This window comes from Taurulus bubalis (assembly GCF_910589615.1).
Source record: "Taurulus bubalis genome assembly, chromosome: 3".
NCBI lineage: Eukaryota > Metazoa > Chordata > Actinopteri > Perciformes > Cottidae > Taurulus > Taurulus bubalis.
Window position 1 is genome coordinate 8,279,599 of NC_136591.1, and position 25,487 is coordinate 8,305,085.

General features: G+C 40.3%; 1 protein-coding gene across 1 annotated transcript in view; it reads right to left on the reverse strand.

The window, feature by feature from the left end:
* LOC306733925 (phospholipid-transporting ATPase ABCA1) overlaps window positions 1-25,487 on the reverse strand; it is a gene marked incomplete at both ends in the record, with an annotated part of 128,719 nt that overhangs the window by 19,656 nt on the left and 83,576 nt on the right. Inside the window, 11 exons of the mRNA XM_079215236.1 lie at window positions 295-436; window positions 1,643-1,749; window positions 3,267-3,329; window positions 8,040-8,160; window positions 8,596-8,725; window positions 9,554-9,677; window positions 15,246-15,390; window positions 16,581-16,696; window positions 17,791-17,968; window positions 22,145-22,314; window positions 25,013-25,087. Coding sequence (XP_079071362.1) covers window positions 295-436; window positions 1,643-1,749; window positions 3,267-3,329; window positions 8,040-8,160; window positions 8,596-8,725; window positions 9,554-9,677; window positions 15,246-15,390; window positions 16,581-16,696; window positions 17,791-17,968; window positions 22,145-22,314; window positions 25,013-25,087 — 1,371 coding nt within the window. The remainder of the gene's footprint in view (window positions 1-294; window positions 437-1,642; window positions 1,750-3,266; window positions 3,330-8,039; window positions 8,161-8,595; window positions 8,726-9,553; window positions 9,678-15,245; window positions 15,391-16,580; window positions 16,697-17,790; window positions 17,969-22,144; window positions 22,315-25,012; window positions 25,088-25,487) is intronic.

Sequence of the window (25,487 nt, forward strand, 5' to 3'; positions counted from 1 at the left end):
CCCATTGAGGTTTTCTATCACTTCGACAGGTACTTCAACTTGCCCTACATGTATTCCAGTTGAAATAATTTTGTTGGTAAAAATATAACTAAAAATCATTCTAGAAGCAAATAAACACGTCTTAGAGTAGCAGACCTGCTGTGTTTCTTTCATGTTTTTTTCTGAAATATGCACAATTCTATATTTGCTAGTTATTTTTTAAAACATAGTGCCTCACAGCACCAGGCATTAGTAGAACAATGCCTTACTCCTCCTACAATGTACAAGGACATGATGAAAGGATGTAATGGTTACCATGGTGACCTCTTGTTCTGGTACCCCTCGTAACCTGGCGTAAAACTCAAGATGCTCTTGTCCGGTCAGCAGGTCATCAATGGCATCAAACTGGGGACAGTAGCCCATGTTCTGGTGCACGTCACTCATTTCTGTTCGTATGCTGTGGACGAGAATACACCAACAATTATTTTATACAAAAGTGTTGGCTAACATTCAATGTGCCAGCCAAATTTGACTTTTTATAAACCTAAAGAAACATGATAATGGTAAATGTGTGACTGAGAGACCACTACACACACATCACTCATTGAAAAAGTGTTATAAATGTATTAAACACAATCACAACCGAGGTAGTCCACTGCTGCTATCAGTTTGTTTTTCAGGCTGTTTTCTATAACAAGAGACTGCCAACGTTATACCGGCAAGCTTTTGTCTTTTGCATTCTACAGACAGTCACACACCAGGTGGTAAGGAGATGCCGAATCCGGGTATGAGCAACTATTCCTTGTGATAAGAGAGACAGTTGTCGGGAGAGCAAGAACATCCATTGAAAAGATGCTTCTGACAATCATTTTTTTTGCCAATGCGCAGAAAGCTGAAAACAGAAGAGTGGGCGTACTCACATCTGTTTCTTACTCTTTCCAGTTTTTATTCCCCCTAAAGGTCTCTGGATTTGTCTTTGATCTGCGTTGCCCACATTCATCAACATTAACACTGTTGTGTTAGGCCTTGCTTCATTCAGCGCTCTTCCTTTGTTGAACACAAACTCAATTACCAGATGTATAAATGAACAACTACAGCATCCGTTGTGATGCAAAATCAACCGCAGCTTACACACAACGGTGCTCGGATGTGCAGCTTGAGCGATGCATGCCGCGGCGAAGAAACACAGTTGTTTCTTCCTGAAAATAAAGAAGAGCAAGCCTTCATTTCGCTCGAGTCTCATATTGTTGGTGTCAAGGATTTTTTTTTTTGGGCATGTACAAAGATTTCTTATAACTGATTCTGCAGCAAGGTACAGGGCGAGGATGTGAAAAGGAATGGAATATGTGCAAGAGGCAGAAAGAAAGCGAGAGAATTTCTGAGAATATCGCAGTGAGATGTCATGAGAGAACCAAAGTTGAAATAGGCAGCGATGGCAGAATCTATAAAAGATATCATAACTACCAAGAAAAAAAACAAAGAGCTGGAATGAGAGAGAGAGAGGGAGAAATAAAAAGCGGAGTAATGCAGAACAAGAGAAGCTAACATAGGGTGTGAGCTTTAAAAGAAAAAAACACCTCTGCTCGATCCCCTTATGAGCAACCATCTTGGGTGGCTAATTATGATGAGTTACTCTGTGCGCTAGTGGGAGTTAGCGCCTCACCTGTATCCATTTAGGAAGGCCTCTCCACTGGAGACTGGGATGTCTCCTGTCAGCATCTTGAACGTGGTGGTTTTCCCAGCCCCGTTGATTCCCAGCAAGCCGAAACACTGACGGAGACAATGGGGAGGCTTCACACGGTGTTTTGTGGATACAAGCCTCATTGGAAAACAGGCAGCAGACAATGGTGGTGGATGACATTTCAAATACTCTGTATGGAGATGAGTTTTCTTTTGAATAAACACGACTCATTAACACCTTTAATGAAGTGTATCTATATATTGTAAATATTTGTTCACAACATACAGAATAATTGAAACTACAATGTATAGAGTATGCACGACTGGTTCGGTGTTTAGCAAAAACAACAAATTGATGTCCTGATTTCTGTACATAAACAAAACAACAGACACTAAATCAACATGGCAGGCACACAGGAATTAATACTGTAACAAAAAAAAACAACGCACTGCCTCTGTAAATTTCTACAACAAACACAACTCTCTCTCTCTCGCTCTCTCTCTCTCTGCTGCTGATTTTTACTTCCCTCTGGAAGCCATGCGGCAGGAAGCCGTCTTTACGCAGCCCCACGGTCATGTGACCCGCCTTAGGTGCTCTGGCTGCGGCATAAATATTTGATTTCTGTCATTCATTGATCCCTGCTTGTTTGTGACCTGTGCCTGTGAATGCATAGCTGAGGACTAAGCTTGATGTAAATAATGCATGGAAATGCAGTGTGTGATCAGTCGAGCCCTGTGAATCACAATATTCCACTGGCATTTACATTGGGCTTTGAGTAAACAGTAGCCGGGAGGATTGATACCACCGGAAAGCCCATCGAGCACGACTGCCTGTCAGCATTTGAGATTATCTTTAAATGAAGCTTCCAGCGGTAGTGGAAGTGTGTATGTGTGTGTGACCCTAAGTGTGTGTATGGGTATGTGTAATGTGTAACATGTCATGATGAATAAGGATGCTTTACATTGACGGTCAATTCCACACAAAGGTTCCTGAAGTCAAAACATGTGTAAAAGTGTTCTTTGTTGTATTTGGTGGATGTCGTTTCTCACTGCTAAATTGGCAGCGTTCTGAACTAAACAGCACTGGGTCCTCATTCCTTCGCTTGATAGACTCCGTTGCTCTGGCAATGCTCTTCTACTAGCCTGCTTAGCACACACATGCTTGGCAGTAATACAATGGCAGAAAAAAAGCCAGATAAGGAGATTAGTGTTTCTCCTAATGCCTTCTCTAAGCAGCATTTGGAAGATATTTTGATTCGACTCAGTAAAAAAGGCAAGACGAAGCCAAACAACAATTTGAATCTTCAAGAAATAACTGCAAAACTGCAAATCAAAGCCCAGACAGAGTGAATCTGCTCACTGCTCCCTGCTCCCTGCTCTCGTGTGTCAACATTTTGTAAATATTATCATTGATAGAACATTTTACTTGAATATGTACCATTTTGTCAATTCACATCCAAATGTTGTATTAACAGGCAACCAATAATGCTGCTGGTGATCTTTGAAAATTAAGCGAATGTTTAGGTGCTACAAAGTCGTCTTGCACGGACAAACTCAAAGGGGCTGCTTGAAGAGGTGCATGTGTGATTCTGCAGCTTTTGGCTCACCTCTGCGGCAGGTACTCCCACACATAGCCCGTCCACAGCAGGGGTGCTCTTCCGAGAGTATACCTGCAGGGAGCAGACAATAAAATGAATCAACCAGCCAGCCATAGAAAGAGAAGGCAGGGGGCAGGAACGGGTGGGGAGCAGACAGCAAGGAAGACAACAGAGAGGATAGCATGACGAAATATGGAGCGATAGCCCAAAGCAGCAGGGAAGAGCAGAGATGGAAGGAGCAGGTGGGGAAAGCAGAAGGGAAAGAGACAGAGAAAGTGGAGGAAAAGAAATTACCAAGAAGGGATCATTTGCCACATTTAGAGCCATCCAGATGGGAAAAGGTAGTAAAAAGTTAGACACTTCCACAAGGGAGGAGAAGGACATGGACATTAGTATTTGTGACCGGATGACAGTATTCATGAGGAAATCTGTCTCCACTTTTAGCATCACTTCAGAACCCTCAATAACCTTCAGCACACTCACAAGTCACCCAACATCCTATGTATGGACACCAGCTTTACTGCAGCTGCATTTAGTGATGTCAATATACAGAGATGACTTTGGTGAAAAAGCATGTTGTCCTTAATCTGAAAAGTACTTTGTGAAATCTATTGCAAATGGTATAAGTCTATAGCCAAACCAGGGAGAGTGATGCTAAACTTAAACAGCTGCTTGTCGCTGCTGGAAATGCCCCTGATAAGAGCATCACAGTGAAAGAAAAACAAACAAAAAAGGTTACAGGCAGTGAAGCCAACAGAATGAGTTTAATGAAGCCTATAGCACCCTTTATCTGTATGAAAATTTTGAAAATTGCATAACTAATACACTTAACAAATTGTTGTTAAGCTTGTAATGTCAAGACAACATGAGCATATTAGCATGCTATGTTAGCATTAATCACACACAAAAAAACAAAGAGGCTGATGGGACTTCTAACTTTAGAGATTGATCTGTTGGTCGTAAATACCATCCGTCCTTAAGACAAAGTGTCTCGCGACCACGAACATGTCCACCAACAACGCCATCCCTAAAGCTTCTACCATTGCTAAAAAAGAAAACTAAAAGACTAGATAAAAAAAAAAGAAAAGACCACGTCGGAAGCAGAATCCCATCTCTCATAGGAAAGAGATCACAACTTCTCACATTCTGATTTTAAGTCAGCATCCCGCTAAGACCAAGAAGCGGCTCTGGAAACGAGAAGGTGATTGATGTTGTACCACATTTCGCGTGAACACTTTCCATGCAGCATCCACATCTTCCCCCGCTGACCAGCCTCATTCATGCACATTTGCATTCTAGTCTGCATCATCTAAAAATCCTACCAGAGGAGGTAAAGTAACTCCCACTTAAAGCGTCCAGGATTTTTTTTTTGGTGTGTGTATCTTAAAGAGAAATTCAGCAGTCGAAACATTCAACAAAATGAGATATTTAGTGCATGAGGTATTTTTCCACATCCAAGACTACCAGCATGTTAGGATTTGACATGTTTTCAAAGTGGTTTGAAAGCAGCCTTGTCTTACTCGAGCACAAAAAGACAAGACAAGACAAGGCCTTTGTTGTTGTAGCTGACTGTGACATTCTGTGAAAATTCTAAATCAAGGACACCACTGTGCCCCTTTGGGTTATGAAACAGTGACTACGGTTGGCTGTTTCTCGATGAGCGCTATGTGTGTTTACAAGCCTGTATGTGAGTGTCAGAGACTCAAACAGTGAATGTTAAAAGTGACAACGTACATTTCCAAGTATGAAGGCTACGTTTCCTGTATAGAATCTCCGGACCAAATATTATACACCATTAAAAAAGAAAGAAAAGAAAACAGCCATCCCAGACACATTAAGAATGCTACCAGGTAAATATTAATTTAGAACTGCCACTTCAAACCTGACAAACAATGACATTGCATTTATTACACAGTTGGCACATCAAACGCATGAGATAAAAGCAGGAGTTGCATAGATCCACCGTTCTTTCAGTGCCATCTGGCAGCTGCACTCAGTACTTATCAACCTGGATTACGCATACTACTTTTTAGTGACAGTTTGCAGCGCTAAAGCCACATCAAAGCAGCATATACATGTATGGAGGAAGGCAATTAAAGGATAATTCCCCTCTGACTCGAGCACCACAGCAGCTGTCATGATGAGCAGGCTGACGTCTAATCAGAGGAGATAGTTGGGACAACGTGATGGCGGCAGTTGTGCAAACCTAAAATATAGATTTAGGTTTGAAAATCACAAGGTTCAAACGCCGAATGCTACAGCTCAGGTACTAAACCATGATATTGACACTCCTATATTCATTAAAGATTCCAAGGTAAATGTATTCACAACGATATTAGGTGTACCAACACCACCTGTTTCATTACTGACATTAAACTGGTCATGTGCAATTGTATAAAAGTTGATATCATCATATCTTTTTTGTAAAAAACAAAGTGATACTTAAAGCAATTTAGTTTTAATCTTTGTTCTAATGACTTTGGTGAAGTTTCCACTTGTAGTGGCAGAGGCTGGTTATTTCAACCATTACTTCGAACCATTTATTCTAACCATTCTTTTTTCAAGAATAAAGATTTTGTGAGAAATTTGTGAGATAGTCACAAGTGAAAGAAAAAAGAAATAAAAGATTTTTGAAAAAAAAAAGATTCTGAAAATGAAGACAAGAAAATATAAGAAAGAAAAGACCAGTATCCAGTCAAAAAACAGGTGGTAACATAGTTTTTTAACAAGTTATATATATATATATATATATATATATATATATATATATATATATATATAGGCCCACAAAGGCCACCTTTGTGTCACCATACAACACAGAGACTACCCTCATTCAAACCACTCATATGCCCAGAGTAAATATAATCACATGGTCATACTTGAAGTATTTCAAGGTGCAACTCATCACTCTTCAGTCTCCTGAACTCAAACAGCTGTCACAATGTACTGTAAAACTTCTCTCTGTCAACTTAGTGAGTGACTGGAAGGTTAAAGCGACAGCACTGGGCCTAGAAGACGCTCACAGACGGACACACTTCCATTACAGTCTCCATCGATTACAGTGCCGACGCTAATGCAGCAGCTAAGTGGAGGCTAGCAGGTGGGGTGCGTTGCAAAATGCTCCTGTTTAGAGCAGCAGGAAAAGGAAGGGGAGGAGCAGGAATCTGACAGATGATTGATAGGCTGTCGATCGCTTCAGAGGCATGCTTAGATTAATGACAGGGCTCAGCCTGTGGCACATGGCCACCGAAGCCATGCGCTCATTGATCAATTTGTTATCTACATCCCAAATGGATGGGGCACAGCTGTGGTGGGAGTCAATGAGGGCACTGCATGAAGAATCCTGATGCCTTCTGCCACTGCACTGCTGTTTTGTGTGATGACGGGCCACTGGGTCTCATCTCAGGGACATATTGAACAAAATGAAAGGTGTGTGTGAACAATGGCTCCCAGTCAACAGCGGACAAGCACAATCCAATCTACTTCTTAACATTTTGCCACCGCTTTAAGATGCACGCAGAGTAGAGATGTTAGTGTTTTCACAAGTTTGCAGAACATGAAAAAGTTCTACCGACAAGTTTTTGCTGCTAAAGGAACATTCTACTCCACACGGTTTCACCTTGCAAAATGATTTGTAAGACGTTACCCATCCAACTGATTTACCCAGCGCTTGTTCGGTAATTACCCTAGGGAGTGTGGAGCACGTCTGTGTCCGTGAGCAATGAGTGAAAGATTAAGTATAGTGAGACTGCGAAGACAGAGGGAGTCGGGGACCGAAGAAGGGTGGTAAGAAGCAAGAGGCTGTTAGATCGTCCAGCTGTCGGCACTGGAGCTGCAAAGCAGGCTGCTGCGGTGACACTTCCTGCTGCCATGCCGCCCGCAGGGAAGAAACATCTGCCGATGGATGAAGCGTTAATCTCAGCTGTGTTAAGGCATGCACCATCGCGGCATGCTTGACTTCATCTGCTGCAATGTGGGAAGGGCCAGAGCTGTATAGCAGTGCGGACCTTTACACCCTTAATATGCAATCTTGTTTAGTTCTGATGCCCACTCATGATGTTTGGGAATGTTCACAGCTGCACAGTCGCTATCTGTCTTTCTCATTTGCCTTGCAAACTGAATTATGCAGGTGCAAAGAAAAAAACTCCTCCCACCCACACAAATCCACATGCACAGATAAAGTGGATTACGGCCTTTTAAACAGTGTTAATTACAGGGGGAAACACACTGTGTTGTTTGTTTTTCTTCTTCTTCAAAGTTATTTGTTATGCTCATAAACTATGTGCAGTGAACAGCAAAGTAGCATACGGCACTAGTGGGTATTTGTTATTAAGAATGAGAAATAGAACAAGAGTAAAAATAAGAATACAAAATGAATAGAAGGGATAGAATAGAAAGAAGATCAAATAAATACAATTGTGTAGGTTGGCTGTTACATTTTCTGGTAAAAAACACAGTGAAGAGGAAAAATGTAAAAAGTCTATGGCAGAGCTAAAGATTCCCAAAGGGCAACATGAGGTCATGGATGTACAAAAGTCAAAGGACAGAGTTTACCATCCTGAAGGCCTGAGGGAATACACTTTCTGAGTATCTCTGTGTTAAAGAAAAGTTAAAAACTATTGCACATTTCACAAATAATAAGTAAAGAAAAATCAAATAAAGCAATCAATCTACACCTGATAAAAAAACAAAACATGACATAAATGACTGAATAACGTGGGAAATCCTGACTACAATCAGTGCAATACTTTAGCAGTAACACAAATATGCACAACACAATACCTTAGTGAGGTCGCAGATCCTCAGAAGGTCGTTCTGGGCCTTCCCTTCATACAAGCGCTTGCGTTCCTGAGCAACATCAATATCCTCTTCCTCTGAAGATAATGATTTCCCTGAAATGAGCCTGGCAGAAAGAAGTCCACCACAGTTGGCACAACACCATTCATTAAAATTAGCATGACAAATGATCGCAGTCAAAGTGTAAGCACAATGAAATAATCTCGGCAATTTTCATAAAAATTAGAAACCACAGGTATTAGCTTCCATGGCAACCTTGCTATTGGAGTAACTAAACGCAAAAAAAGTAAAAATCGAAGTACTTTCCAAACAGATTCACAGTGCAACATGTGTTTTTATGAAATCCATATGAACTGCATTACTAATTAAAATGGGAGAGAATAGGGGTATGTTTTATCTGACTAAAACAAATACTAGATGGAAATTTACTGAAAACATAAAAACTATAACAGTCAGAAATATGAGTGTAGTGGCGGAACTTTCTTCGGCCAGTTTTGGACTAATTTATTCTGAAATAACAATTTTTAACAGCTTCCTTTACCTTGGTTTGCAGAAAAACCTATACTGGATAAGGATTGTGATGGCAAACATGACAACTCCCTGGATGGACATCGCACAAAGGTTCTTTCCCACCATGTCCCAGCTGAGAGGGTCCTTGAAACGGTCTTCCCCTGAAAACAAAGTAAAAAACTGAAGAAATATGGTGATAAACAAAGGCGATAAACACAGAAAATGAGAAGTAATGAAATGCTTTATTGCTGTGTGTCAATTCATGTTAATATCCAGCCCTTATCTACAAGCTCAGAGTATGATTTAGCAGAAATGTCTTCAAAAAAGGAATTAGCAGTGTTTTCTTTCATGCACAGCCAAATATGTCTTTGTCAAAAGTTAGAGGACAGCTGGAATTTGTCACCTCTTTGAAGTGTTTTTGAGACATATTCATTGCTGAAAGCGAGCAATTTAGCGAGCCACTTAGCCTTAAAAAAATAAAACGTAAAAAAAGTGCTGTCACGTACGTCATGTGCGGAAATCAATGATATCCTTTTCTTTTCATATTGAGGCCTTTTTTGGTCTAATTAACACTCAAGTAAACCGGTGACAGCACCCCTACTCTGATCATTTTAAATTCTGCTCTCTGTCTTTCCTCCCTCCCTCAAATTCTACAACCCTTGAGCCCGAGGAGGCAGAGTAAGTAGACAGGTAAAACGAAAGTGCTTGCAGTCTCATTCTCTGGTAAATAGCAGTTCTCCACACTAGCCCTTTTAGGTTGTGATTGCTTTCCCGTCCTGCTCTCCGTCGCAAATGATTCCTCAAGCCACTATTTCCTGCTCCATCTCTCTACAGATAACACTCCTCTTCCTCTTTCATGTGCCTCTTTGCCTCTTGATGGCCTCCTCAACCCTGCCGCCATCTCCACAAACCTGGTCCCCTCTCCTCCGTGTCTGCTGTGTAGATGTAACACATGTAGGGTAAGTCATATAGTGGTGGTGACTTCTTACCAAAACTGCTGAAGAGGGTGGCCATCGCCTGGTTCTTGGCCATGTCAATTAGTCCTCTGCCCAGACAGAAATGTGGGAATATCAGCAGCACGTTTTTCACGATGTCATTGATGCGGGAGACATTCTGTTGAGGAAAATGCACACAATCACACAAAAAAGATCAGAATGACAATTCCCAATTCAATGGCAATTAAACACTTTGAATATTTAAGCCCCGACTGGGAATTAGCCAGCACAAGCCTAATATGTCGACTCGCCGCCTTGAGTCAGCACGGCCAGCGGCGCAAGAGGCTTGGAGGACAGTGCGTATGGCCCGGACACGAGCGCGGATAATTAAAAAAACATCCTGCACGACATTTGCACGCTGCGAGCTGCTGTGTTGCGAGGTTCTAAACGGCCCGCTGAGGAAGGGCAGAGCATCTCAGTTCATCTACCTTCTTGATGTTGGGATTCAGCAAACATTAGGGAACATACTGTGTGATCTGTGAGGTAGCACACGGACAGAATGTGTAAACACAAATTGATGAGGTTGTGCTCAGGTAAGCAGATGTTCATCCTAAAAACCCTCACTAAGGGTAGAAGGAGCACCCTGAGACCAAAAAGACACAGCTGGCAAAAGACAAAAACAGTGAAAACACAGACAGAAACTCTGTGTCTGCCTCTGTTCTTTTTTCTGATACTGTAGACAAGAACAAAGAGACAGATACACACATATACACACAAACACAAAGCCAAAGCATACTGTTTCACTGTTTCACAAGGCATACATAAAAAGCTAGTCTTATCTTGACAGGGCATTTCCCAGCTACAACTTGTCTTTCTCCCCTAAAAATAGTTCTGTCCCTTTTTCACTTTCCTCCATCCTGAGGCTGCAATTCAAAAGGGCCCTGAGTAAAGCACAAAGGAAATAATGTATTTAATGAACACACAATGGACTGGGCTATAACAAACTGGCCCAAATAAGGAAGGAAGTACAGTAAGTAAGGGAGATAGGAAGGTATGGGAGAGGGACGACTAAATATGACAATTTTTTCATGTTCAAAAGCACAAAAGCAAGTTCATGCATTATGCATAGGCTACTGCTTCATTGCAGCATAGTCTTCAAAGCTCTTGCATACATGGAGGAAGAACATAAATCCATCATTTCTGTTTTTCGGTGAGCCCAAGCAAAGAGTAGGGGGTGCATTTTGTTTAAGCCGTGTACAAGATTTCCAGATGACGGCAATTGTTGTTGCAAGATATATTCATGGGTGTGTGTACCTGCTCTGTGATTTATGAGTTTCACCGAGTAAGATTTAAATTGGCAGTTAAAGATGAGTGCATGAAGCCTGTCTGCATAAAAACAGATAGCTAGATTAAAATATATTTTTATCGAATAAAAATCAGTTTTTTTTGTTGAGTGAGATGAGATTGATAACACTACTATGTCTCTATGGTGAATATCAGAGCCAGCAGCTGGTTAGCTTAGCTTAGCAAAAGGACTACAAACAGGGGGGAAGAACTAGCCTGGCTCTGTCCAAAGGTAACACAATCCATCAGCACGTCTAAAGTTCACTACTTATCATATTATATCTTGTGGTAGTAACTTCCACAGGTTGCCTGGCAACTGGTTCCTGCCAAGAAACAGTCAGGCCGTGAAATGGCTAATTGTCATTTCTGTGAATCGCTTGTGGGTGGATTTTGTCACCCTTGGACAGAGCCAGGTCAGGTGTTTCCAGTCTATATGCTACTTCCTATGTCCATAGTGTTATATTCTATGATACAGCAGGCAGACATGACAGGGGTCTTGATCTTCTCATCTAACTCATACAACACATTTGCTAAAATGTCAAACTATTCACATTTGCCAAAATGTCAACTATTCTATATATATATATATATATATATATATATATATATATATATATATATATATATATATATATATATATATATATATATATATATATAGCTTTTCATAAAACATCATACAATGACTTCCATGTCAAAAAGAAGAAAGCAATCAATCTTGAACAGAGTTAACGTGGGCCCAAGTGGGCACATGCATATGGAGAGATGACTAACTTTCTCTAAGGGGCATATGAGAGTGTGATAGAAAGGCCTCATTGATCACGGTGTCAAATCAAACCTTCAGATGTCTGCCAATGTCTTCAACCATAATGCATCACTGCTTTTATCTTCGTTTACACGTTTGCTTGAAGACTAAAGGGTACAAAGAAATGTAATAGCTAAGAGTAAAATAAGGGTTATTTAGAAAAACGCATCCCTCCCTCTCATCAATCAATACATCAGTATTCCGAACATTCAGAACTAGAGACTAGATTGTGATGGCAAAATCGGGCCAGCGGCCAACTTCCTCCTGCCTTACTTCCAAGCACCCTTACTTGGACTGCACCCATCTTCAAACACGGCTTTCATTTTGATCCAAACTACCCACCTGTAATGTTTTGTGTATGCATCTAACACAGTCTGTTTTTTTTTGGTCCATCTGACCAAAGAAAGACAGCTATATGAACACATGGCAAAAGTACATTTTGCAATGATGACTCACATACAGTGAACAAATACCAGCCACACACTGCCTTGGCTGGCAATATGTTTCAGATAATGCCAATACAGCACAAAGGTGACATATTCAATGTCTACATATTATAATAGCTCATACTAATTAGAGCTGAGGTGCGTTCAGGCACATTGTCTGACAAATCCAAAAAACTGATTACTCTTTAGGGTGTATTTTGAACCAGTTTGTTATGTTGACTTTTATCCAGTTGATATGTATTTGTCCTTTCATGACAGTATGCTATACGGATGTATATTTAAATATGGAAACTATTACAATCTTTGCATCGGCAGTTCAACGTAACAGAGGAATGTATACCCTACAATGCGTTAACACTATCTTTCCTGAAGGTTTGCAAACTTTTAATGTCAAAAATATTTTTATCCCTGTATGTAAATGTTCAAATACACACACGTCTTCGGATTTGTTGAAGACACCTCTGTTCTAAACATTCAGTTATACAGAGATAAAGAAAGTTGAATAAACCAACAGCGATGACCTTGGCTGAATGCGGCCCATCTGTCTGGCCGAGGAATGCGAAGAAAGCAAGTCCTAATTTGAGATCAGTACATGAAGTAAAACATCTTCATTCATGGTGTTCATCAGGGAGATCTTAGAGGCTCTTGGTTGGGGATGATGAAATGCTAGACAATTTCCTCCTTACGCTTGTGCTTTATGCCTATGAATCATTTTCAAATGGTTTTAAAGGTGGTATAGTCGGCGAGGCTCTTGTCTGACCCATATTGCTACATGTGCTTATTCCCACAGCACGGCTTCATTCATAATGCTGGGAATTACAACGAGAGCAGACTGACACAATATACGGCTCAAACTGTCTCGTTGGATATTTTCTGCAGACGATATTTATGTTTTTCTAAGCTACTGCAGTTCTTTTGGGAGCGCTACCAACCACCAAGTTCAAGTATTTGTATGTAAATCTAGCTAAATTATTGCTTTGCTTGTGAGACTATACTTTGTTTTTTTAAATGGGCTGGAGAGATAACTGGACTTAGTCAGCAGGAGCCCTTGCTTCTGTAATACTATAGAAAAGGACTGATTATAATACCTATTTTAAACACCCTGCTGATAAAGGATGCTGGACTCCACACAATTACACTACATGAGGCAGGTAGTACCTGCTCACACCTTTATGTTTGTCCAGGAAAATCTATCTGTGCCTGTGGTTATCTACGAGTGGCACGTGGTGGAGTTATTGACTCAGACACTGCTTCAAGCATACAGGCAGGCAGGCTGGGATTGATGCAATCCACAGGGAGCTGGACAGTCCTGAGGGAAAGAAAATCTCCCATTGGTCTCGAGACAAAACTGGGGCATCGAGTCTGTAACACTGCAGCTCTTCTTCCTCTCTTGTAAAAAATAGTGCTATGCCCAAAAGGGATCTAGATTCACCCTGTGCTTGAAAACAGAGAACAGATTGAGGCCTGTGGCTTTACTTTTGAGTGACATTGTTTAACTAATGCCACCGCTGAGGAGTCTAAAAATGACGAGACAAAGCTTTGAAACAGTAGAAGTCGCAAGAGGGGAAGACTAGCTTGAGCTGTCAGATGGATCTACCCTTTCTGCCGTACTTGGGCACACTGTTGCACTGTTGTATCCAAGCTAGATTTTTTGTGAGGAGTCTTTTCCCTTAAGAGATCCAAGCTGAATATGGAAACTTGGAGAGTTGTACCATTTGTTGATTGATGTTGACCCATCAGGCTTTCTTATCGGCAGTGAAATCAAGTCACATTAGCAGAATTACCACGGACCTCTGTCCCTGTCAGGCCTCTGAGGAACACTATCTCTTTCTCTCACACCTTGGACAAGAGAAGAGCACAATAAATCTGTCCCTTTACACTGCCAGTGGGCAACATGCTGTCCATTAAATTATTACCAATGGCACCCTGTATGAGTAATACGCTCCTCTAACGTCGTATCAATAAATAAAGTGGATGCAGAGACAACAGAATGGAAACAATGACAGACAATGACAGACAAGACTTGCCAGATGAACAAAACAAATTGATAATGAATGTTTGTGATAATGAAATCCCAATGCAAATGATGCCGCCTCGTTAGGAGGCAGGAAACCGCCATGCCATAGACGAGCGGCGCCAGAGGAAACATCAAGTCAGAGGCAGGCGTGTCGGAGGGGACAGAGTGTGCCGAGGCAAAGTCTTCGAGACAACATTGTGCTCAGTCTGAAGTGTGGGATCAGAGCTGTGGGAGACATTCCGATGAAGCATCAGATGGATAAGCAGCTTGTCAGAGAGCGAAACGACTTTGTGTGTGTTGACGAGGAATGACTGATCAGCCAGCACAAGGCTAAAAATATGACGTGAAAAAAAAAGATCCTGAAGTAGGTGATGTATGCTAATCACGCAAGTAACAATTAAGTCTTCAAATCAAATTAGTCATATTTAGTTCAGAGACCAAAAAAAGAAAGAAACCGAGAGTCTAGGATCGTTTTCTAAATCATTGCAACCTTTAAGGCACATTGAGTGCTCTGGCTGTGACACAAATTGTAGAATCAGAATAAGATAATTTTTCACCGTTTACATCTTTTATTTTTTTATTATAAAATGTCACTTAAATTCTAATCAAAAGTAAAATGACTGACAGTCAACATCCCTATTTTTTCACTCTCTTTCTCTTCCTAAGCTCTCCATTACTTATGCAGGTCTTTTTTTTTGGTATCTTTGTCTTTTGATTCCCCGGAGACCGAAGCAGCTTGCAGTTAAAATGAACACTTGCTGAAAGATGGATGAGGAAAGTTCTCCGAAGACCCAATTCTCACCAAACGATTAAACATTAAAGAGAATAGGGAAAATAACTCCTTTGAAAAATCCTTGAGAGGATAAAAGAAATAAATTAAAAGCTATACCAGGTGGGCACACACTTCACCCACATGTGTATGGAAGCAACACAGCATGTATCTGTGATTCAAGTCAATTAGTCATCCACTGCAATAGCCCCCGAATATATTTTTTATGCAGCTATGGGAGCCTGGATGTCTGTGTCTGCTGTTTGACAGGAAGTGTGGCTTCCACCATCTTAAAATTGTGCACATACTGTATATACGCGAGTCTCTTGTCCATTCCAGTGTGCTTGTGTGTGGCAGCTACTTACGTCATCATCAAAGAGCTCCAAAACAAAGGTTGCGATGCTGCCGTTGATACCAATGAAGAGGTTGACGCAGGTCAACACCACGTAGGCCGTGCTGGGCACGCTGAAGAAGAAGGAGGCTGGGTACATCATGGGGGTGATGGCCCACCTGAAGAAATGAAGACGCCGTCACACAAACAGACAAGGATCATCCGACACGATTTAGTAAACCTACTGTACAAACAAAGTCAAAATTAAAATATACTTAAAAAACATAGCCCGAGGATGAACTCTAAATTAAACTGTTAACACCAGTTTATGTGACAGCAGCGGCCAATGCCATGTTAGCAGGATTTATAATTCATAAACGCAGATTACCAGGTAAATTGTACAGTTTCACGGCCTCACCAACCAACCAGTGACCCATAAAACACTGCTGAACAATAAAAGCCTCCCACACTTGGCCTGCAGTAGTTCAAGTTCAGTATTAGAAGGAGTAGAAGTGAGGATCTGCTCTAAGGAGTCCCTGAAGTAGTAAAACAACAGCTCAATATTTCAAATAACATTTTATGAATGAGTTCGGTATGCTCATGGGCGTGCAGGCAGGAATAAAAAAATCAAATTGACCAGAGAATTTTAAGTGTTTAATAATGTTTTATCTGTCGGCTTACAGAACGTAAAGGTCAGTCTCCAAATCTCTTTGATTCTTTTTTGACATCAGGCGACCCATTACTGTATGCTTTGTGATAAGGCTGGTCATGTTGGGTGCTTTACGTGTAACACCTCATTAACATATTGATTTTCATTAGCTTTCACTTGGGAACTGCAACATACAACGATGCAACAACCACGACATTGCACTCATGCTATGATCTCCACCATGCAACGGTACCTACTTTGTATTAATCAGCTTTAATGAATGTGTTGCACATTTCGCCTGCTATATAATAGTAGCAGTAACCGTTACATTTTATGAGAGCGGCGGCTCAATATCTTCATAAGTCTAGATGATGTACTTTGACGATTTAATTTTGTCAACCAAGAACTCCTGTTTTCCCTAATGCCGGTTGAATTATGATAACTTCTTCCTATCTCCATTTTATTTTTTCATTAAATATACAAAGTGTGGTTGCACTGTAGCTTCCATAAAGCACTCTAACTAGTGGATGCAGAATAAATTATACAGTATGTAGTACTGCTGAACAGTGTGAAAAAAAGGAATCTAGTAAGGAACCATCCATGATCCAAATGTCCAAAAAGGGATAACCCAACCACCAATTGGAACCCGCTATTACTCATAAATTGACTGAAAGGAAGTTTAAGGTGGTATTGAAAGTATTGAGTTTTTAATTTACTTACCCATACAAAATAAGCAGCAGAATCAAAGCAGGCAGGTTAGGAGGTGAAACGTAGGCTTTTTGTTGGAAGCAGAGGAAGATCACGATCACAATCAAGCATGGGATGATGTAGTTACACTGCCGGAACAAACATACACAAGCACACACACAAATAAGCAGCTACCCCATCAGAAATACAGGCCAGTGCATGATTAAGAAATGCATTTTTCTTCAAGGCATTAGTGACAGCATAAAAAACATTTTCAATCATTACCATTATCCCCCCATTTCTCTTTCACACAGAAAGGACGTGTACTTATTAAGCAATATCATTAGCACTCAAATACATCCCCCTTTAATTTTCTAATTAATGACCGGGATAATAGACCCATCCAATACTCGTCTTTGAGGCAAGTGTCCCCAATGATTTTGAAAGTCTTTTCAACTCAGAGACTTATATTGATTCAACATCTAAAGAAGGCTCGAAGGTGTAATATTCCTGTAGGTGTAATATTCCTCTTGGCTGCCTCTTTAAAAACAAATCTACAGTTGCCCACCGGTAACATAGTAAATTATGTAGTATAGATACAAACAGAATGTATCAAGATATAATGATACATATTTATTTACAATTCACAGAAAAAAGTTTAAACTGAAACCTGGATTCGCTGTAATATCACTCTTTGATAGATTGTGTATACTAATGCAGATAGCTTCAGGCTAGACTCATTAGAGGGGCTCCTGCATTTGTCTTCTACTCAGACAGCATTTATCCACCAGATTGATGAGCGCCCTGGTGCCATTTCTTTACCAGAGATACCTGATACAATGTTTACTCCCATTATGCCTCAGGGAAACTGGCAGTAAGCCTGTTGAGTGTAACCAGCGGGGGCAGCCAGCATCAATAATTACGCCTCAGCCAATAACTGTTGCTCAGAGGAAGCTTTTTCCCAGAAGCCAGTGGTGTCAAAGCTACATTATCAATTAGAGTGAATGGGTATTTGTTGTTACATTCAGCCTTAGCTGGATAAAATACCTGCTGGATAGTACAGTAGAAAGTAACAAAATAGGGTAAATTGAGGTCCACAGCACTGAAACCAGAGTCGTATGAGTTGCATTATCATGCATATCTTGAAGTTTTGACCCAGAACAAAATGTCAATGCTAAATTGTGCACCTCAAGTTATGCTCAATTAAAAAGGTGATAAAGCAGCCTTAAAAGCTGATACTTACCATGTCCCAGGCAAAATTAGCCAACCAGTAGACAGCTGGGTTTACTCCACTGACAAATTGCAGATGTTTGGCTTTGTTCACCCTCTCTTGGATGAGGAAGAGGACAAAGCTGGCAGGGATGAAGGACATGGCAAAGATAACGCAGATGGACACCACCACGTCAGTAGAGGTTGTGGCCCTGTGATTGAATGGAGAACAGCAAACAGGAAGTAGAGTGGAGAGCTATTAGTGTGTACCAGGACACTGACAATAAAACACCAAAATAGAAGCAGACATGTCCATTTAAACTCTCAACACGATGTTTTATTTCTGTGAAGACTCTGAACTACAGGATGTGTTTCGTTTCCTTTTTGATGTGAACAAACAAGGTCACAAAGATGGAAATTATTTCATTACAGCGCAGGTAAATTGGATGAACATATTGTTTCCACTGTGTTTACATAATATGCTAAGTTATGTAAACTGTAGACACGGATTGGAATATGAAATATCTTCAGAAATTACAGGACCTAACTCAACAGAAATTTTAATTAAATGGTCTCATGCTTTCAATACAAATGATAAAAACTCTCATTTTCATTTTAATGTATAATAATACTAAACCTCATTGATATAGCACCTTTCAAAACACTATTACAATATAAACAGAACACATACAAACTAACTAGAAGCCAGCAGCTTAACACATTAAAAAAAAGATGGTAAAAAAAGGACCGATATAACTGAGGATGCCAAGGTGTGGGAAGGGACAGAGGGCAATATGAGATCTGACAGATAACTGTCAAGGCTTTGTACATAATCAATAATATCTTAAAATCAATTCTAAAAGTAGCAGGTAGCCAGTGTAAGGAACTGCAGCAGCAGAGTTTTGGATGAGCTGAAGGCGGGAAAGGGATTTTTTTGCTGATGCCAGAGTGCAAGTAGTTGCAGTAATCTAATCTACTAATTATAATGGTTTCTATGACTTCCTAACTATAATTTTTTAGGGCAGACTGGTTCACTTTGTTTTTTATTTCAGTGAGGCACTAATTATCAGAGTATCCCCAAAGCATTCACATTCACCTCTTTTGGCAAAAATACCCAAAATGCTGGTGTATGAAAAAATGAGCGCACATTTCTAAGGGATAAAAACAGGCCATTTGTTGGTTCTCTTATTTCCAGGAAATGATTTAGATGACACTTTAACAACGTTAAAGCAGCATTTGGCTCATTTCCTGTAGTGCAAAAAAACACATTACATTATTACTTTGCAATAATTAGGAAGCATTTAAACACATGCTACACCTACAGAAATAATCTATATAACTAATGTTTCAGGTGTGTGTCAGTTTTAATGACTTCCTTAGGCACTAGCACTACATACATTAATGCAACGCACTGAGAATGCTGTTTGTATATAATACAAAGGCTTTTAACGGTCATTAACCTTCTGAAACCATGATAGGTTCACCTTTTAATCGCAAGAGAATAGGAGCAGATTTCACCAGACTTTTTATATGACTCTTTCTTGTTTGGAACAAATCGTCCCTTTCACCTCCAAGACGCTGACCTTCATTTCACTGTTGTGTCTTCATTTATGCCATCCTAGCTTTGAGAATGTCTTCCGTGGTGTCTGCTCAATAAGCATTGGAGAGCACTGTGCTGTATTCTTTGAACCCCCATTGTCATCCTCACCTTCGGCCCGCCATAATCTCTTTGGCGATTTCTTACTGTGTAATTACCATATTAAATACGCTACCCTGTGCGGCAACATGGCTGTATTCATCATCGGCAACGAGACACAATTAAAACATATAAATATGAAATGATGTACCACAGTGGGTACCGGCCCACATTTCAACAGGTTTCAAAGGGCTATGTGCTCTGGTTGGGCGGTTTAATAATGAAGGGGACAATGCTGTGAATGACCTAACCCTGAATGCTTGAAACTGGTTAATTGCTGTGAAGACGAGGACAAGCAATCTGCTAATGAACTAATAATGGGAGAGCAAGAAAGATGAGCAGCGGGAGTACAGCTTTACAGGATATATAGCTTTTCTTCAGGTTTTTTTTAATGACAAGGCCTGCAGGACTCAGTCTTCAGTGTTAAAGTGTAGGGGGGCTGAAAGCAGGAGCTAATTATCAAATCTGAAGCTCCTGGCACAACATCCGGGTTGTCATTTGTATTATACAGTATTAAGTAGATAACATAGAGAACCATTTCATTTTTGATAGAAGCATATTACAATTAATTTGATAGCTCAACCGTATGGGGTTTTTAAATGGGATATTTTTGCAGATAGCATGCGGGAATCAGAAACAATATTAATTTGCTGAGTGTAACCAAATTACACATGCAATTCTACCAGGGCGGAGGAGCAGAATTTTTGTCAGTTGCCAAATTGATATTCCTGAGCAATTAAGAAGTGATACATACTGTGTATCTCCATAATGAAATGGTGCCAAAGCATGACATTTCTGAAAATTATAGAGAGGTCCTATTTTTGCGCTAGTGCAGATGAAGCAATGAGACCTTGCGCAAATTAAGTGGTAGTTTCTAAAGTTGTATGCATCACCATTCTTTCCTTCTGCATAGGTTTACCATTTTAATGACTCATGACGCCACCTGCATTGAGGGGGCACTAGAGGGGATGGTCACTTCAAATTAGACGGTGCAGTGCAATCTTTGTCATTCGTGCCAATGGAGTTATTATCCATAGAACGACTGAAGCAATTATCTCTCCATGACATTAGGTAGGTGTTAATTCGAAATATAAAACCATTAAAAAAAAAGATTTTCCGTTAAATTAAAGTTGCTCCTAAGAACTTTCATTTTGTGTGGATCTTGGCAGCTTTTGATGGAGTCTGAGCAGGAGCTTAGCTTTGTTCTTCACTTCTATAAAATATCTAAGTGTTGATTTATTTTACAGGTAAAGCTATTGCAAAAAAATCTGATAAGTAAGAGTATAATTTGTGAGTCTTTAAAACAAAACAAAAAATCATAAAAAGGCTAACTCTAAAAACAACAGTTCTTTATGGTTTTATCTTTTGTCACATAGCACATTATCATTTGATCCACTGCTCATATGAAACCATTTGAAGTGGAGCTTAAAACGTCTTAATTACATCGTGCTTAAGTCATCTGCTCAAGAAGTCTCTGCCCTTTTCCCCACTCTCGTCTGCAACCTGCACACTCATTTAGCAGTGAAGAAGTGTCCAAGCCTATCTGGAAATCATAGTTCATAAATTGTAGTCGTCACACTCTCAGCACAGAGAAGTCGAGAGGGAAAGAGGCTTATCCTGAATCTGTGGTAGGCAGGCCATCGTAATTATCTCTTAACTATGCCGCAGTCTCCCACTCTAACTCAGGCCTGTCGTGGGCACCTGATCACTACATAAATACCTGAGGATTGGCCTGGAGCGACGGCGGAGTACGGAATAAAACTGCTACTATGTGGTGATTGGTAGCAGCCACTGGATTGCCTTTATAATGTCAGGAGTTGTGGCGACGGCACTGTACAGCAATGTGCTGCAGTTGGATGTATTCCAATTTCCTTTGAAAGTCTTGATCAAAATCTCTGAACAGACCAAATGCATAATATCAACAACAGACATTCTTAAGGAATAGACACCAGCTCAGAAGAACTGGTCACAATCACAAAACAGTACACAGCACGCACAGAACCGTTAGATCCATATGTTGTGATTTAGCACGCCATTAATCTCTGCCTCTCATGGGGAGCTGCTCTACTGCTAGCCTTGGGATAAAGCAGAAAAAGGGTATATCCTCATAAAGGGCTCATACAAATCCCTCATCTATCTATCTGTCGTGCGCTTTCTATTGTATTGTCTCTTACTCATCTGTTCTCCCTTTGTCTACGCTGTCGCCGCTTTTCTTTCTCCCACTCCATTGCTCTGTTCCTCTCACTCTGCTTTATCTCCCTCAGCTCCCCAGTCACCATCAGTCTTTCTCCTCTGCATCTCCTGATGTATTGTTAGAAAATCAAAAACTCTGTCTTCCAGCGAGAGAAAAATGTTATCGCCGCGCTAAATATTGAATTCTAAGGAGGAAAAATAAGATGCAGGTTCCGGAAATAAATGCAGCATGCACTGTAGACACCATACAACATGTATTTTAACACGATTAGATCCTGAGCACATGTTATCCAGATTACATTTTTTTAAATCCCACATTTTTTAGAGGCCTTGTTCCTTCCTTCCCCTGTTTTCTCTGAGCTGGACCACTTCAAGGCACATGTGATGTATTAATGACTAACAATAAGGAATTTTCAACTTGTGCCTTTGCTCCACAAAGCTAAAGCACCGCAGCATCTACCCTTTAACACATTTTTTTTTCCCCGGTCAGATGACTCACATGGCTGCATAGGAGAGCTGCGCCTTAGTGAGGTTGAGGGGGTGATTGGACGAAGAGATACCATACTGGCTGGGATCCTGTCCTGCCGGTAGATTTCCCCTCAGGATGGCGTTGTTTGCCACACTTAGGAAGGACGCCATGCCATGCCATGCCTCGTTGTAGAACCACACCTGCAGAGGTAGAGCCAAGCATTATAACTGAGAACAGCATGAATCGTAGGTGTGGAGAAAGATTTACCATGCAAGTTATTTTGAGAGATTGATTTCTTTATCAAAGAGGTAACCACGATATTTGGACTCGACGCACGTTGTCCAATTGTTTTGCACCATTGAGTCCCAATTTAAGTCATCTCAGTTTATTAAACGACTCTTCTGGCTTTATTCTTTTGCTTTGTTGGAAATCTGACTAGTCAGAAAAGTATCCCAGACAGTTATAAAAGAATGGTTAGACAGCATCTGTGTGCTAGTTTTAAAGCTGGGTTGTTACAGTCAGCTTTTTAGTAGGGCTTATAAGACCTCTGTACCACTTTTACGGCAACAGAAAGTATGTAAAATCTATTTTACAGATGAAGACATGGAGAACACATTGCCATTTGAAGATAGCTTCTTGTGCATTTTTGTGCAATGGTGAAATGTCCAGTACAGTGTTGCGTTACTGTTGGGCTACTGTGAATTGACCCACATATTTTTGTCTCGTAATGATCAGATTAATTAATCAAAATGAATCTGTGTCCACTCGGTGCACAAAATGCACTCTGAAGTGAGAGGGGTCAAATAATCACTCATTTTTCAGGGGGGCAACATACTGATCTATGAGAATAATCAATTGAACTGACAAACATTCCTTTTCTATTCAACAGAAGATAAAAGGCCTGCAATGAACGCCAAATCTGCAGAGACAGAGGCGGAGTAAAACATTTTTTGCACACTTTCTTTTTAATGCAAGTGATTCTCTGACTCTGTGGCTGCTGGGGGTGGAGAAGAAAAAGAATGGATGATAGAGAGTGGGAGTGAGAGGACTCCCCGCTGATAGTGCAGCACTAATTAAGAGAGGATGGTGGTTGAGTGTCAGCCTAACACTGTATCACAGAGGAGTATATGGAGTACACCAACAGATGTGAACACACACACACACACACACACACACACACACACACACACACACACACACACACTTGCCTTTTTGTCTCTCTGCTCTCGTTGTATCTCAGAAACACACATCGACCAAAATTGATATTATTTTCACTCTCATATTTTCTTCAGCATGTAGTTTCTGAAAGGTCTGCAGCTAAAATAGCATTTGATGTACTCAAGATAAGTAGAAATTTAAGTGCTAAATGCATGCCAGTGGTATAGAGGGAGTGGAAATCTTGAGAAGATCAAAGATAATGGCAATCCACATTGCATTTCCACTTTAAACATCAATTTATTTTGGGGAGGAGCAAAGCTCTAGTCTCAGTACATAAGCCTGAGATATTTGCAAGTTCAACATAAATGAAGGTTTAACGAAGGTAAACACAGTGAACTGCCGTGTGTGACGGCACTGTGCTCAGATGTGCCAATTTTCAGAGGCTGCAGATTTATCAACATATCAGTCCTCGATAAAGTCCTCCGACTGAACCGACTGAACCGACCCATAACTAAAAGGGCCCCAAACAGCTGTAGATGTATTATGATGTTTAGATATGAAAATAATGAGTACTTTAACTCAGTGTGCCCCAAAAAAACGTACAAAAGGCCCCAACAGCACGAACAAAATATGCAACTCAACTGTGTACTACTGAGTGTTTACTTCTAGTAGTAGTACTACATTCTCCTGCCATAGAAATGTTTAAGTATAATAAACTATCCATAAAAGAATTGAACACCACCTTAAATGGGCTATTTGTGAATTTAAGAATATTGTGCTGATAATACCTCTCTTTCACGCTTCACTTGAAGTTAACGTTTCAATGCAGCACTGTTACTGTGCGGTTTGGAGATGTAAGTACTTCTTCTACTACCACTGCTAATATCAACATTCCCAGTTATAGAAAGAGTGAAAAGCATAGCAAGACACACTGGATCTGTCCCTGAAAAAAAATTGGTTCACTTGAACAAAACACCAGGGGCTGACTTTACTGGAAATGTAAGCAACTGTAACTCAAAATTAATTTAACTATCCAGCATTATAAATTGAGTGTTCAACCTTCACCAGACGTTAACTATATTTAAGTAAATATTACATTTGAAAGAGAGGCATTATCAGTTCAATGGAACTGATAATGCCTCTCTTTCAAATGTAATATTTAATTAAGTTTTAATATGTTTCCATGCGAGAAAGTAAATGTTTAGATTCACAATATGTTATCAGTTTGTCCAAATACCGCCTGTTATTAAAATTTGCTGTCTTTTTTTTAGCGTTTTTAGGTTGTTGCATTGGTACTTTTACTTGAAAAAAGGATGTGTTTACTTCTTCCACAACTGAAGTTGCTTTTTAAGTCATTGCACACCCTTTCCCATTCTGTACAAAGTTTACGGACACACTATTTGCATTAGTAGACTGAAACATCGTGCCGTATCCTACCTTTACAGCAATCTACTTATAAGCCAAGGTGTCATTATTAACCTGCCACCATCTGATTTTTTTGTATTATGTAGTCATTATAATTCATAATGAAGTAAATTGCACGAGTAGAAAGATAAGTAGATAAGTTTTATGTGGGTATGCACCTTGACTGTCTCTGTATATATCCCGTTTCTCATAATCACCAGTGTTCCTCCTTAAAAATCTGAACTGCAGCTGAATTATTTCCCCTCAGAGATCATTAAACTTTAATCTCATCATGATCTCATACAGTAGAGCAAGTGGGCGCAATGCAATTACTACCTTTAGGTTGTCCCTGGTTCCCAGCTTCTTCAGCAGCGTCTCAGTCTTCTGCAGGAACTGGTCAGTCAAATTATCCTAATGAAGATGAGGAAAACAAGAAAACACAAACACTGAGTTGGAGGCTTAATTGGATACACTTGGAAAAACACCACTGCGCTTTTGAAATGCAAAGCAATAGGCATAGGGAGACAAGAATTAAGACTTCCCGGAAGCACTTGGGTGTGCTGAGACACTTATTTCCCTCAGACTTGGGAGAAATGTACTCCAGTCATGTTGCATGTGAAATGAGCCTTGGGATGAGGGCTTGAGATGATAGGTGATTTCCAAAGTGTCATGTTGATACCATGCTGTTCAGCCCAACCATAAGAGAACTGAGCACATTACACATGTGATATAAATGCAAATGGGCCTCCTGTTGGACCCTGCCCTCATAGGGGCGGGAGTGGATGTGGCATGTGAGTAGTGGTCGGTGGAG